Below are 15081 nucleotides of genomic sequence, written 5' to 3' on the forward strand. Positions count from 1 at the left end.
CGGCGGACGCCTTATGTGTCAATGTGGCTATGTTGTTCTCATCATGTGTGCAATCCACATCAAAATATTAGTTAGTAAAAAGAAAGAATAATTATGGGAGATGAGCATCCACTCCAGCTGAACAACACTAGCAGCTCCCGCTGTACTTTCTTCAACACAGATCCCGACGACTATCGTTGTGTAAGTATAAACGTTTTAAAAACTACTCTAATGCTAACTTGTTAGCCCGGATGCTAATCACAACATGACATCATCCTTTTCAGGGATGATGATGTTCCTTGGTAGTTTTACTTAAAGTAAGACATTAAAGAAAGAAAGTATGGAGTGATTTATGATTTATTTCAATTAAACATTTAAACATTCTTTGTGGGAAATTCATAAGATGAGTCACGGTGAGATAAGTTCCGTAGGAAATGAGTCATTTTTTGATCTGTGATGAGAAACCACAGGAGGAGCAGGAAAATACATGACTGTTTACATTTCTTTGATAAATATTCGGAGAGTGTCTGGAAAAAATGTCATGAAACAAGGCGTTTATTTAAAAAGAAAAGAAAAATGTGTGCTACTGAAAAGTTTAATAAATAAAAAAACCTGACTGCACTAATTGTTATTACTGTCTTCATGGAATTAAAGTCATTGCCTTTTTCTTCCTGGTTTCCTTTTAAATTTTTATTAGATTTACGTTTGTGTTTTAATCCACAGGATGTGATTCTTAAAGTGAAAAGAGCCACAGGCACATTTTCAATAGTGGCATGGTGAGTCAAATCATATTGCACGTTGCTTTTTTGTTCTAAAGTGACTTTTGCATTCCTAACTTTATTAAAATTTCCTCTCTGTAGCTCTTTCATGCTGTTTGCGATATGGCTGCTTCGTCGAAGTAACTCTTTGGCTCAGGTACAGTGTGTGTAATGGTTCAAATGTTTGTTTGTTTATTTGTTTTTTTAAAAGAAATGAACACTTTTACCCGGCAAGGATGAATTAAATGTATTAAAAGTGACAAACAAAACCTTCACACTGTTACAGACAACCAAAAGAAAAGAATAAATTAATTCCGTAAATTGCTTTTTGTTTTTTTTTTACATCAACTCTCACCGCAAAACTCAACACTGACAATGATTTCCAATGGCTGCTGAAATATGTAGAAATTACATTTTAACATATTAAAACAAAAAAGGTCTTTGAAATTTGATTAATATTTCACAACATTAATGGCCTAATGGTGAGGGAGTTGGGCTTGTAACCCAAAGGTTGCCGGTTCGATTCCCACACCGGCAGGAATTGAAGGTGGGATTGTGAATGAACAGCGCTCTTTCCACCTTCAATACCATGACTGAAGTGCCCTTGAGCAAGGCACTGAACCCCCAGTTGCTCCCCGGGCGCTGGAGCAATGGCTGCCCACTGCTCCGGTGTGTGTTCACAGTGTGTGTTCTCTTCTCACTGCTGTGTGTGTGCACTTGGATGGGTTAAATGCAGAGGGTCACCATACTTGACAATATGTCATGACTTTCGACTTTCACTTTCATAATGTTATAGACCCCAAATTAGTAATGTAATTTCTGTAATTCTAACCAATTATTGTCATATTCAGTCATATTGTTGATTATTATGAATTATTATAATATTGAATCTTTTTTATCTGTATTTCATATGTGCATTTCCTTTTTCCTTTGTCTTTCAGAAAATGATACGCAGTCTGACAGTAGCTGCACTTTTTGACAGTGTTGCTTATGTTATGGTGAGTTGCTTTGATTCGTTTGTGTGTATGTGACAGAGAGACATGTCTGGACAGTAATTATTCTAGCCAAGAAAGGGAAATGTTTTTTCCCTTTTTAATACCTTTATTTCATTACACCTTTTGCTTTCTTCTTATCTGCAGGGAGAGTCTCATCCAGAGGGGTCTCTGTGTAATTTTCAAGCCTGGTGGCTCACATATTTTGGTAAATTTGGCAACTGATTTAAAAATGGTGCACTGTTGTGTATACAATTGAGGTCAAAAGTTTATATACACCTTGCAGAATTCTTTGCATCAATGACTGTATTTTGAGATCTGTCTTTTCACTATGAGGACAACTGAGCAACAATTACAGAAGGTTCAAACACTCACTGATGCTCCAGAAAGAAACACAAAGCATTAAGAGCTGGGGGTGAAAGCATTTTAATGTGAAGATCAGGGTAAATTTAACTTATATCTTCTGTAGCTTCTGAAGGGCAGTCCTAAATGAAAAAAAAAAATATTCAGGCAAAATAATAAAAATGTACTTGTCTAGTTTCTGTTCAAAAGTTTACACCCATGACTCTTAATGAATCGTTTTTCCTTCTGAAGCATCAGTGGGTGTTTGAACCTTCCGTAATAGTTGCATATGAGTCCCTCAATTGTCCTCAGTGTGAAAATTTTGGTACTCAAAATGTCAGTCATTATTGCAAAGTGTTTCAAATATACAAAAATTCTGAAAAAACAACAAATTTATGGGACCTAATGGATTTTTCTGAAGAACAGTGGTCATTTTAACTGTTCAGGACAAACAAGGGACTCATGAACAATTATCCCTAAACAAAAAATCACAGCTGTGGATCATTTAGGTAACAACACAGTATTAAGAATCAAGTGTATGTAAACTTTTGAATGGGGTCATTTTTATAAATTCAACTATTATTTTCTCTTGTGGACTACATGTAAGCACATATGTGAAATGTCTTACTCAGGTCAGTACAAAATAAAAAAATAACATGCATTTTGTATTATCCCTCTTATTTTGGTAAAATAATTAACATTTTGCAGATTCTGCAAGGTGTATGTAAACTTTTAACCTCAACTGTATGTAAAGTAATAGATAATCAGTTCTGACATGTGATAGTAAGATTTATTTTTGGCTTTAGTGTAACTACTAGTAGACATTTGAATACATAGAATTCACAACACAAAGAACACATGCAGTATTATACTTTTGAATAAAGTCAGTTAAGTGGAAAGGTGATTTAATTCCAGTAAGTGCATCAAAATAAAAAGATGACGTGTAACAACACTGTGTCATGATCAACTGCTGTTTTGGCTGTTTGTTTCAGACTGGGCTGCGCTGATGTGGGTTTGTCTTATTACTTTTAATTTGTACCTGAACCTGGTGAGAGAAATCAGAACTGAACATTATAAGATGTGAGCCACTAAACACACACAAATAAATGCATATTGAGTTACAGGTAGTGTTCCTAACATCTCCATCTGTTTCTCAGACCGTATCATGTGGTGGCGTGGGGGGTTCCTCTGCTAATGTCCACCCTTCCTCTGATGGCTGGATACTACGGTCCCGCAGGAGCCTGGTGGTAAGTGACTTTTGATATGTTCTTAATTACAATCATATCATTACAATCATCATCAGTTCTTACTGTCTCATTGTTCTCCTGCAGTTGGATCACAGATAATCATGTCGGGTGGAGGTTTGGCATGTAAGTTTGCAATGTTCGGCATGCATATGTGAGTGTTTGTGGAAATGTTGAAACCATAATGAAACCATGTTGTGAGTTTCATCATTTTTCAGAGGCTCACGTAGCTCATGCTACTTGAATCTCAGGAATTTCCGTTCCTATTCTGATAAGTTTGTGCATGCTGGTGTTTTTACAATATTTTTCACTCTAATTATGTCCAGTTATATTGTGTTAAGGATCGTTCACACTGGAAAGTATATTTGGACACCTAAAATGCATGAATGCTGTCACATAACATAACAAAATATCAAGTAGAATAGTATTTATATGAATGCACAAGATATTGGATAATATTATTATTTTTTTTTAATGACATTAAATATTTAAAGGGATAGTTCACCCAAAATTACCCCATGATTTACTCACCCTCAAGCAAGTGTATTTGACTTTCTTCTTTCAGATGAATACAATCAGAGTTATAATAAAAAATGCCCTGGCCCTTCCAAGCTTTATAATGACAGTAAATAGCTGTTGAGATTTTGCAGTCCAATAAAGTGCATCTATCCATCATAAAAGTTCTCCACACAGCTCCAGGAGGTTATTAAAGACGTGAATCGATGTGTTTATGTAGGGGAAATGTCCATATTTAAAACTTTATAAACCGTAATCTATAGCTTTTGCTCAGACACTTTTTTTTTTAACAAATCTTTGTTTTGTACTTTTAATTTGTGGCCAGTGTTTTGTTTTGTTCGCACCTCTGCATTTCCGTGTTCGTTATTTCTTACACAAAGGCATCGATTAGCTTCAGGAGGCCTTTATTAACCCCCTGGAGCTGTGTAGAGTATGTTATATAATGGATGGATGCACTTTATTGGACTTCTATTGGACTATTGAATCTCAACATCCATTCACTTACATTATAAAGCTTGGAGGAACTAGGACATATTCGTCTGAAAGAAGAAAGTCAGATACACTTACGAAAACATGTAAATCATGGGGTAATTTTCATTTTACAACTATACCTTTAACTGTTCATGCTCATTTAACACAGATAAATGAATAAATTATTTAATACTCTATGATTATAAATATATAATATAATATGTTAATTAATACATTATATTATATATTAGAATATTGACTATTTATTAGTAAGTGGCTTTAAAATAAAATAAAAATATCTTTAGCTAGTTATTAAAGTTTTAATATAGTTGCATCCCTTGGCATTTATTTTATAGAAACAACAAGTCAACACTATTAAGTGTCCAAATACTGTTTGAGGCCTCTGTTTGTGTATTTTCCTGATTAAAATGTAAAATATTGTTTTTGCAGATGGTACATTCCTCTGTTTAGCCTGATTATTCTCATGACCTGCTGTTATGCTCGAATCATCTGTGTGACCAATGAGAGGGTGAGTAATTATGATTTACAAACGTCTGCTAAAAATGGTCTCTCTACTTCCTATATTTCATTTCATGGCAACTTGCTGTTGTATCTAGGTGTGCAAATCTCCTCCCTTTTTTCTGGTAATGCTGACTTACCACATTAAGGCTGGAAGTGACATTCCACATTCCAGAACATTTTGCACGTCTGGCAGACTCTGACACACATTGACGCAATAAATCAGCGCATGCATGTTTATGTACGTGCAGACACCTGTGTACTCTACACAGGTCTTACATTTAGCAGTGTACATTAAAATATCACTAACGAGATGATGGGATTTGCGCAGAAACAGTCATGTTTAATCATACACATCATGATTCATGCATTGGGAGTATAAATGCATGTCTTAAATTACTGTATTTATTTCAGATGCGTTCCTGGTTAGGCACCTTTAACCCAGAAAGAGAGAGGAGGAAGGTATGTGAGTGTGTGTGTGTTTGTGTTAGTGTGTGTGTGTGAGTGTGCAGCTGTAACAGTGCTGCCATCCACTGGTTTATACAACATTAATGTATGATTACTTCTTGTAGATTTCTTTAGCCGAAGAGATCAGACCGCTGAAATGGTATCCCTCAGTCTATCTGCTGGTCTCTATCTTCCCCCTCATAAATCGGTAACTGTTTATTTTCTTACCACATCTTACAGGGATGTAATTTTTCTGTATACACTACCAGTCAAAAGTTTTTGAACGGTAAGTGTTTTAATATTTTTTTTTTAAAGAAGTCTCTTCTGCTTACCTAACCTGCATTTATTTGATCCAAAGTACAGCAAAAACGGTACAGTTTATAATTTGTTTTACTATTTAAAATAACTGTTATCTTTTTGAAAATATTTATAAATGTCATTTATTCCTGTCGTTTAAGGCTACATTTTCAGCAGTATTACTCCAATCTTCAGTGTCGCATGATCCTTCAAAGAAAATACAAAATTTTATGGTTTTTGCTGTTTCTTTAAAAGCTTTTGACTGGTATTGTATATGGGTCAAAGATGTAAAAGGGTTTAAGCATAAAAATAATAAGTTTAATACTGCTTTAAATTTTGTTAAAAAAAAAAAACTGTTAAAAAGTTTTCTGTTTTATTTAATTGCATTTTTGTTTTTGTGAGCAAAAAATAAATAGCATACATTTTTCCTAATTTACAGAAGACACCCACTAAAATGTCATTCAGTGTAACAGTCATGTCAGGCATATTTACAACAAAAATCAATTTATGACATATTAAAAGATGAACTACTTTCACCCTAAATACTAATTAGTTCAAATGTGCCACTTTTATGGGTTTTGCACATTTGTCAGTAAGAATGTTTTACTCATTTAAAACAGTAAATTTTTAAATGCTCACTCATTCTTATATATATATATATATATATATATATGTATTAATATGTACAATTCAGAATAAGCATGTTGTTTGAATTTATACACATTATATCATCCAAGTTTTATTTTCCAAAAACTTATTTGAAACCTTAAAAGTAGACACTTTACTTACATTTAATGTGCTTTCTTTGGACATAAAATAGCTTTTGTAAATTTCTTTTGACATGTACATCTTAACGTCTTTGACCCATATGCAGATTTTTCTACCCGAAATCTGAATTTGTAATTTAGAATGGTTTATAAATCAATCAAAAAGCTTCAAGGTGTTTTAGCAGTTTTACACCAAAATAAAAGTTTTGTAGTTTAACAACCGAAAGCAAAGAAATTAAGATAACTATACATATTAGTATTGTAATGTTCTCATACCTGTGAATGCGTCTTTGTGTGTGTGTCTGTACTTGTATTTCTGCAGACTTCATAATGCTGCTTACCCAAAGGACCCTGTGTTTTCTCTGACCTTACTGCACGTGCTCAGTGCACCCTTGCATGGGCTCGCAAATGCTCTTGTCTTCGGTAAAGACACCTGGAGTCAGCTGAGTATAACAGGAGTAAAGGTACAGTTCGTGCTCACTGGTCTGAGCCATGCTAAGCTGTGGTTAGTGAATTTAGCATGTATGGTTACGTGCTGTTTGATTTTAATCTCTTGTTCACAACCTGTTTTCTTCAGATGGCTATTCAGTCTCGACTGTGTGACAGCACAACGATTGGAGAGTACCATGCTACGAATGTAAGATACACACATGACCTCGATACACACTCCAATTCTGACGATGAGGACAACAACATCCTATTTTACAGCCCGGACATGATCTTAAAAGATAGGGGGCCATGGGAGAATGTTTAGAGAAGAAGTGCGTGTGCGTGTGCGTGTGTGTGTGTGTGCACATACTTTTACACTCTTTTGCCTTTAAAGAATTTCATTCAGTGTTTCCGTGTTGCAGCTTTCTTGTTGACACTTTAATTATGGCATGTATTATTATAGTTGGAAAACAAAAAAGAAAATGGTTGATAGTACTGTTAGTACGTCTTCCTTTGTTGTTAATGACGGGTAGAAGTATAACATTTTTTGTACTGTATTACTGTATTAATATGGAAAAGCTTTTAATTAAGCTTTTTACCGCCTCAGAATAATGTTTTGTTGTATATAATGGAATTAAAGACTGCCTTTTCTATTTCATTCAGCTGGATATTTCAGACATATACTTTGAAAACATTTGAGCATGTTTTACTATTATATTTATGAAAATGTACGCTATATTTTTGTATTGTTTGCAGATTGAACAAATTTTAAATACAAATCTAATAACATTTAATTTGTTTGTGTGTTTTTTGTCAAGTAGAATGAGCTAGCAATCGTAATTTTAGTTAATCAGCTAATTAAGTTTGAGTTCAAGTTCATTAAATGTAGATATTGAGTCTCTTTGCACTTAATGAGAAAGCCCTGTGGAGTAAGACATGCTTTCTATTAGGGAAGTTATAAAGGTTCTAAAAAGAATAAATCAGTGAGACAAACGTTAAACTGGTGTCTGTTTATGTCACTTTTTGTTACGAAAGCCAGTATAAACAATACTGACACGGAGTGGACAGATAAACACTGTTTATTCTCGTCAGAAATGTAACATTTTTGCTATCTCTATGGGTAACCTAAAAAAAATATTAAACAAATGCTTTTGAAAGAGTTTAATAAACTACAAACGAAAAGGAGATCTGTATTTTTCGATGTTGTGTTTTCCTTATTGGCCATGTTGCGTTGTGTCATCTCAGCGCGTCTAATAGCAATTGGTGGACAGTTAATCGTAAGTGGCAAAGGAGCCAATCAATGATAAGTACGTTGTAAGATAGATGAGAAATGCTACAGTAACCCATACGTAATACATTTTCATAACAACAGCTGGTTGCCAGTGGTTGAAAAGGCAGGGCACTTCCGGAATAACAACATTCACATTTACAATCTGTAAACGACGCTTGTGTTTCAAGGCAACTTTCTGGGAACAAAACAGATACAGTAGAAACTCTACGTTCTGTACACCATGGTATGACTTCTGATAAAAGGTAAGACTTAAGAGTTCTTTAAAGCTTTTTATATTAGAACAAAAGATTCAAACTTTTTAGTTTATGTTTACGCGATAAACGTCCATAATAAATATTATAATAATCTACTGTCACTTATTACTGCTTGTTTCATTAAGAATCCGTAGCCTATATATACATTAATACATTAGCCTACCAGTCAAACGTTTTTGAACAGTAAGATTTTTTTTAATGTTTTTCAAGAACTCTCTTCTGCTCACCAAGCCTGCATTTATTTGATTTAAAATGCAGCAAAAGCTGTAATATTGTGAAATATGTTTACTATTTTAAATAACTGCTTTCTATTTTAATATATTTTAAAATGTAATTTATTCCTATGATCAAAGCTACATTTTCAGCATCATTACTCCAGTCTTCAGTGTCACATGATCCTTCAGATATCATATACTGATTTGCTGTTCAAGAAACATTTATTATTTTTAGGGTTCTTTTGATGAATAAAAATATCCAAAGAACAGCATTTATCTGAAATAAAAAGCTTTTGTAACATTATACACTATACCATTTAAATTCTATTCATCAAAGAAACCTGAAAAAAATCTACTCAGCTGTTTTCAACATAATAATAATAAAATGTTTTTGAGCAGCAAATCAGAATATTAGAATGATTTCTGAAGGATCATGTGACTGGAGTAATGATGCTAAAAATTCAGCCTCGAAATCACAGGAATAAATTACATTTTAAAATATATTCAAATAAAAAAGCAGTAATTTTAAATGGTATTTTTTTTTTTTTACTTTTAGTGTTTATGCTGTACTTTGGATCAAATAAATGCAGGCTTGGTGAACAGAAAAGACTTCTTTGAAAAACATTCAGTATGTACAACATAATAATCGTTGAACATTGTAGTAAAGCATAACAGAAATATGTATATCATGTTCAGGTGTGTGTTAAGTACATATTTTTAATGAACAAACATTAACAAAAAGATATGACCTTTTTTGACAGTACATATCGTGAATATGATAAGCATTTATTACCATGGTTCATTTCAAAGTACTATAGTATTATCATCTGATAAGATCACTGAACCGTTGTATCACCACACTGCAGTTTGTTTAGATAAAAATAATGATGAGCTTTCACATAATGAAAGAATTGTGCTTTATATGATCACATAGTGTAATTGTGATTTTTGTTTTGTGTATTTGTATAATGACTTGACATTTCCTCTACAGCCAGCTCCTACGTGGTGCGCAAGATCCGTGCTGCCCTGACAGACGGAGAGCAGACAGAAAAACCTGTTCGCACATCATGTAGTCTGGCAAAAGGTGAGTTATAATCAATTATCTATGTCTTGCTCTCACGGAAAGACCAGAAACATAAATAAAGTACATAGGGTGCATGTGTTTTATTATTCTGTAGCCTTATCTGAATGAAGCAAAGTACATTCGAGTGAATCAGCATACATTCCACATTATACAGATTCAGATGTCACATTAAAGTTGTCTGACATGTTTGTGTTTCCAGATAAAAAGGAGCCCTATGCATCAGACGCAGCATTAATGACCGCTCCCGAGCCTCTGGGTGCTGCTGGATCATCCGCATCTACACAGAGAGCTGTAAAGCAATGTGGTTCCTGAGGTTAAAGGTCACGCAGAAGCAAATCTGGGCTGAAAAACCATTGCTGGACACCTGCATTTGTGCTGGTGTTTCAACAAGGCCATCACAAGCGGAAGGCAGATTGTGCTAAAAGTCTCAGTCCAGTTTTGCTCTGCGTGACCTTTTGTTCTTAGGTATACCAACACTTGCTCCTTCTCTCTCTTTCTTTGTCTCTTTCTCTTTTTTTATGTTTCTCATCAGCTGTAGTTTGTGAAGGTCTGTTCATCAACCTCTACCTCAGGGGCGGTTCAGATCTGATGTTTACCTACAGCTTTTTTAATTATACTCAGTAACTAACTGACTGTACACTGTAAAGACATATTGCTGTCAGTTACAATAACAGCTGACGCTATTAATAAGATTATGTCATTTTTGTAATGTCAAAAACAACAATTAAAACTGACCAGTCTTTGTTCTCTTGTTTTCTTCCTGAAAGCTCAACATAAATTATCATTGTTTTGTAATATCTGGTACATCCCATACTAACCTGTCCACTCTAGGAAGCTATACTCTTTGATCAGATAAACACATTTCTGTATTTTAATGATAAAATCATCACAATCACATCAGTCCTCCATAGGGTTAGAGATTATTTCTACAATTAAAGAATTTACTTAAGATGTTTCTTTAGGAAATTGAATTTATGTACTTTATCATGTGTATTTCATCCCAATAAATTAATTCAGAAATGTTGGATTTAGATAATATTCTCAGGGTGTCATATTATGGTGCAAATTATTTTGTTGCCAGTTTGCAGTGTTAAAGTTAGGGTAGGCAACTTATTCCAGAAACATTTTTCATTATACAGGTTGAAAGTCTTTATATGCTTTACAATTCTGATAGCAGTGGTCTATATACACTATAGGGGTGTGCAAAGCAGCCGGTATTTGTATCTGTATTTGTATTTGTTGAGGGGGGAAAAGTATTTGTATTTGTATTTGTATTTGTATTTGTATTCGATTTAAATTCAAAATAGGTTTAAAAATCCTGTTTTTTTGTGCGCTAAACTTTTAATTTACGTTATAGTGTAAGTATTCTTTAATTATATCCATTATAATAATTATGGATATGCAATATTGGTTGATGTTTTTGAATATGTAACAAGGAACGTCATTGAAAAAAAAAAAAAATAACATGACAGCCATTACCTCATCCATGGTTAAACCAACTAATAAAATACCATTATGAACATTATGAACCCCACCACCACCTGTCCTTGTTGGAGGATGCTGAACAGACAGAATTAAAATAAACATAAAAATGTTCTTCTTCTGAAAGAACTTCTTTCTCGTGGCGTCTGCCGTTGCTAAGCAACGTGATCTCTCAATGACGACTCGGAAGTTTCAGCAAAGCATAAATCGCTTGCATTAGCTCTGCTATTCATGGGTACCAAAGACGTCACTTCCGCTATGCTCGCCGCCATGTTTGTGTCCGATATGACAACAGACACAGCGCATCTCAATGAGATTTAATAATAAATTGAAATAAGAAATTACTTTTTACTACTACTTCCCACACTGTGTATTTGACTTGATTGTATGTTTAGGACAAAAAGTGTAAATTGTTGTGAACGTAGTCGCTCGATGAAGGCTTTAAGACCTTGAAGAATCCTCTGCCGGCTGGTCACTAACTTACTTCACAGCGAACGGGACTCGCGCTGACGGCACTAATTCCCACAGTCCGCGCTTAGATGTCGGCAAATTAGTTTTGGCGAATGCAAAAAAATGAGATTATTGAGCATAAGCGCAACATCCAGCAAGCCAAGAAAACATAAAATATACCTGAGGGAAGACGTCTTTCACGTCTTGTGTATTCCTAAAACTGGATCTCATTATTGAAGCACAAATTCAAGCACCAAAAGCATGAGATTTCTTTATTTAAAATATGCATTTTTATTCATTCAAGCTATATGGCTGCAATAACATTTTAGTTTAATTTAGTTTATTACACCACTTGTGCAGCCAGTCACAATTCACAATGGTACCATTTACTTGGGACGATGGTTTGTGTGTAACTTGTGTGCCATTTTTGTATGACAAATCATTTTTAGAGTAATTGTACATAAATAGTTTTAGCAAAACAAATATGATTATTTTTGAGAACCCTTTTACATGTATATACTTTACTGCAGGCGTTGCAATGACGAACGCTATGTAGTACAATAGTTTAGCGTTTATTATTTAATTTTCATAATTCACTAAACACCGCATAATCTAAAACACCTTCAACTATAAAACACTCTTGCTCTTAAGCCAAATGAAAACAAATAATTTACGGCATCTGGATGTACTGTAAGTCACTATTCTCTGCATTAGCACTGTTTTGAACTTGCTCTTTGAATGCTTTCTTGTTTACTAAATCTTTGGACTTACGAGTTGATCGGTTCAAAATGATGTAATCGCAAAAAAATGTTTCTTTTCATTTTAAGGCATTATTTTCGTTATAATGTACTGATTCACAATCTTAGTCAATATTTAATTATTATTCCAGTACTCTTATTGTGCCGAAAAAAAAAACCCTGCTTTGGAAAGCACCTGCGTGAATGACACCGGTACGCTATATGCATACCGACCCACTTCGAGCACTGCTGAGATCTAATAAAACTGTTGTTAGTTTTTTTTTTCTGATGACTGTTTTTACAGCTAACTGAACAACATATCCCGGGCATATTGTATACTTGTTGTGAACAGTCTGGGAGTTTTGTTGATCTTCCTCTGGTAGTTGCGGCTGCTGTGACCATAGACTGAAACAGGTAGCGCGGACACAAAAATGGCGGCGATAAACTACAGTGACGTCACATGGAACCTATGGATTAAATGTCTTTAAAAATGGTTATTCATGTACAGATATGATCAGCTGTTCCTCCAACTTGGCTGTTTTTTCAATGGTATAAGGGAAAGGGTGAAGCTGATTTGTTGGTTCTTGTCACATGACCTGCGTGCGCATGTGGTATTCTGAAAAGTTGAGATGTATTTATCCAAAGACTATAGAATATTTATCTCGATGCAGCGCGGACGCGCCTTGTAAAAAACGAGCGCGTAGCACCGTGTGAGCGTTGCTTTCATTATGAGCGCGCATACCGCGCGTCTACATTTGAAATAACGACGAACTTTAGCGCCCATTTGAACGGCCCCTAATAGAATAATCTCCCGATCAAACTCTGCTTCCCAAAGTTATAAACCCAGTTAAGGTACAGAAATATATTCATCAAAAATAGTGACGCAGTGAAGTCTTTTTTCACCCAGCCGAGTCTTCTCTGTTGCTGTGTGGAGCAGCCTGTGTCAGTCACCTCTTTTAACCCCACCCCCGACTCCTGAATGTCACTCACTCACTCACTCACTCACGCGGGCATGCACTGACTGCGGTCTCCTGAGGAAACGCAGCTTTTTTGATAGAAAGTTTTTCTTGTTCCCGAATACAAATATTTATTAAGGTATTTGTTCGAAATAAGTATTCGTTAAAGGTTGTGCCTTTCCGAATACCGTATTCGGGTTCGGCTCCACCCCTAATACACTATTATATATATTAGGGTGCATCAAAAATGTACGATTTTCACTTTGGCCCTAGTATAAAGACAGCAAATGTGCAAGACACACATACTGGGTCCACATGTCCACACAGCAGTGAGTGAACACATACACACATCGTGGGAACACAGCAGTGTGCACTGTGCAGCTATTGGCGGTTAGGTGCCACCTCAGTTTTGGGTAATGGTTAGAGAGTTGGACTTGTAACTCAAAGGTTGTGGGTTTAATTCTCAGAGCCAGCAAAAAAATATAGGTGGGGAGAGTGAAAGAACTTTTTCCACCCTCAATACCCTACGGTGGCCGACAGAGGCCAACGCGCTGCAAACAAGAAAACACATGCAAACAGAAAAAACAACAACAAATTAAGAAAACATCTTCATCAGTTTGACAACACAGGCGCTGCAAATCCTCGCAACGCAAACGCAAATACGGAAACGCGCTGCAAATTCTCACAACACAACCAAACTCAGAAACGCGCTGCGAACACACGAGGGCGCTGCAAACTAACAAACGCGCTGCATATAGCTCGGTCCACAACGGAAATGTTTCAGGGGGACCTCAAAAAGTGACGAACCTATCTGGGACCTGATTATTTGTTCAGTGGCTGTTGGTCAGAGCAGAGGTGTTATCGGTGAACTATCACCTTTTAGTGATAGTATAGTATCATTTAAATGTAATAGTGATATAAATAATCAGGTAATATAGTGATATAAATAATCAGGTCCCAGATGAGTTCGTCACTTTTTGAGGTCCCCCTGAAACATTTCCGTTGTGGACCGAGCTATATGCAGCGCGTTTCCGAGTTTGGTTGTGTTGTGAGAATTTGCAGCGCGTTTCCGTATTTGCGTTTGCGTTGCGAGGATTTGCAGCGCCTGTGTTGTCAAACTGATGAAGATGTTTTCTTAATTTGTTGTCGTTTTTTCTGTTTGCATGTGTTTTCTTGTTTGCAGCGCGTTGGCCTCTGTCGGCCACCGTACAATACCCACACTCAGTTTGACTCCACATTCTGCACAGTCATTCACAACAAAAATGGCAGTGTCAGTGGGTAAATAAATAGAGAAAAAAAAAAGAGCTTCAGGTGTGTGTCAACAGAATATGTATGTTCTCACTCACTGCTTTGTGTATGCACTTGGATGGGTAATATGCGGAGCACAAATTTTAAATATGGCCAGCGTTCGAATCCCGGCTTGAGGACCTTTCCCAATCCTGCCCTCTTTCTCTTCCTGTCTCCACACTGTTCTATAACAGTAAAGGCAAAAAATTGATTATGTCATATACACTACCAGTCAAAAGTTTTTGAACAGCAAGATTTTTAATGTTAAAGAATTCTCTTCTACTCACCAACCTGCGTTTATTTGATCCAAAATACAGCAAAAACAGTAATATTGTGAAATACTTGTACTATTTAAAACAACTGTTTTCTATTTAAATATATTTTAAAATCTAATTTATTCCTGTGATCAAAGCAAAATCTTCAGCATCATTACTCCAGACTTCAGTGTCACATGATCTTTCAGAAATCATTCTAATATGTTGATGTGCTGTTCAAGCAAATAATACATATTATTATTAGCATTATTATTTAAAACAGTTGAGTACTTTTTTCCAGGATTCTTTG

The 15081-nt window shown here is 35.3% G+C and overlaps 1 protein-coding gene and 1 long non-coding RNA gene across 2 annotated transcripts; both read left to right on the forward strand.

The window, feature by feature from the left end:
• Positions 1 to 37: 37 nt before the first annotated feature.
• LOC141341031 (cyclic AMP receptor-like protein A) lies at positions 38 to 7550 on the forward strand. The gene is made up of 13 exons (XM_073846167.1): positions 38 to 180; positions 703 to 755; positions 840 to 894; positions 1679 to 1735; positions 1877 to 1937; positions 3064 to 3151; positions 3229 to 3318; positions 3403 to 3441; positions 4753 to 4831; positions 5236 to 5283; positions 5394 to 5476; positions 6655 to 6796; positions 6910 to 7550. Exons 1-13 carry the CDS (start codon positions 94 to 96, stop codon positions 7084 to 7086), a joined length of 1059 nt encoding a protein of 352 aa, XP_073702268.1. The 5' UTR covers positions 38 to 93; the 3' UTR covers positions 7087 to 7550.
• A 585-nt stretch (positions 7551 to 8135) lies between these two features.
• On the forward strand, positions 8136 to 10348 carry LOC141341126 (uncharacterized). The gene is made up of 3 exons (XR_012356623.1): positions 8136 to 8294; positions 9513 to 9605; positions 9805 to 10348. It is a non-coding gene; the product is annotated as an uncharacterized lncRNA (long non-coding RNA).
• The last annotated feature ends 4733 nt before the right edge of the window (positions 10349 to 15081 follow it).

The sequence above is a fragment of the Garra rufa genome, chromosome 8 (assembly GCF_049309525.1).
Source record: "Garra rufa chromosome 8, GarRuf1.0, whole genome shotgun sequence".
NCBI lineage: Eukaryota > Metazoa > Chordata > Actinopteri > Cypriniformes > Cyprinidae > Garra > Garra rufa.

Coding starts and splice junctions, on each gene's coding strand:
- LOC141341031 (XM_073846167.1), top strand. CDS start 94: ATGGGAGATGAGCATCCACTCCAGCTGAACAACACTAGCAGCTCCCGC. Junction 1,938..3,063: donor CTGGTGGCTCACATATTTTG/GTAAATTTGGCA, acceptor TGTTTGTTTCAG/ACTGGGCTGCGCTGATGTGG. Junction 3,319..3,402: donor GGTCCCGCAGGAGCCTGGTG/GTAAGTGACTTT, acceptor GTTCTCCTGCAG/TTGGATCACAGATAATCATG.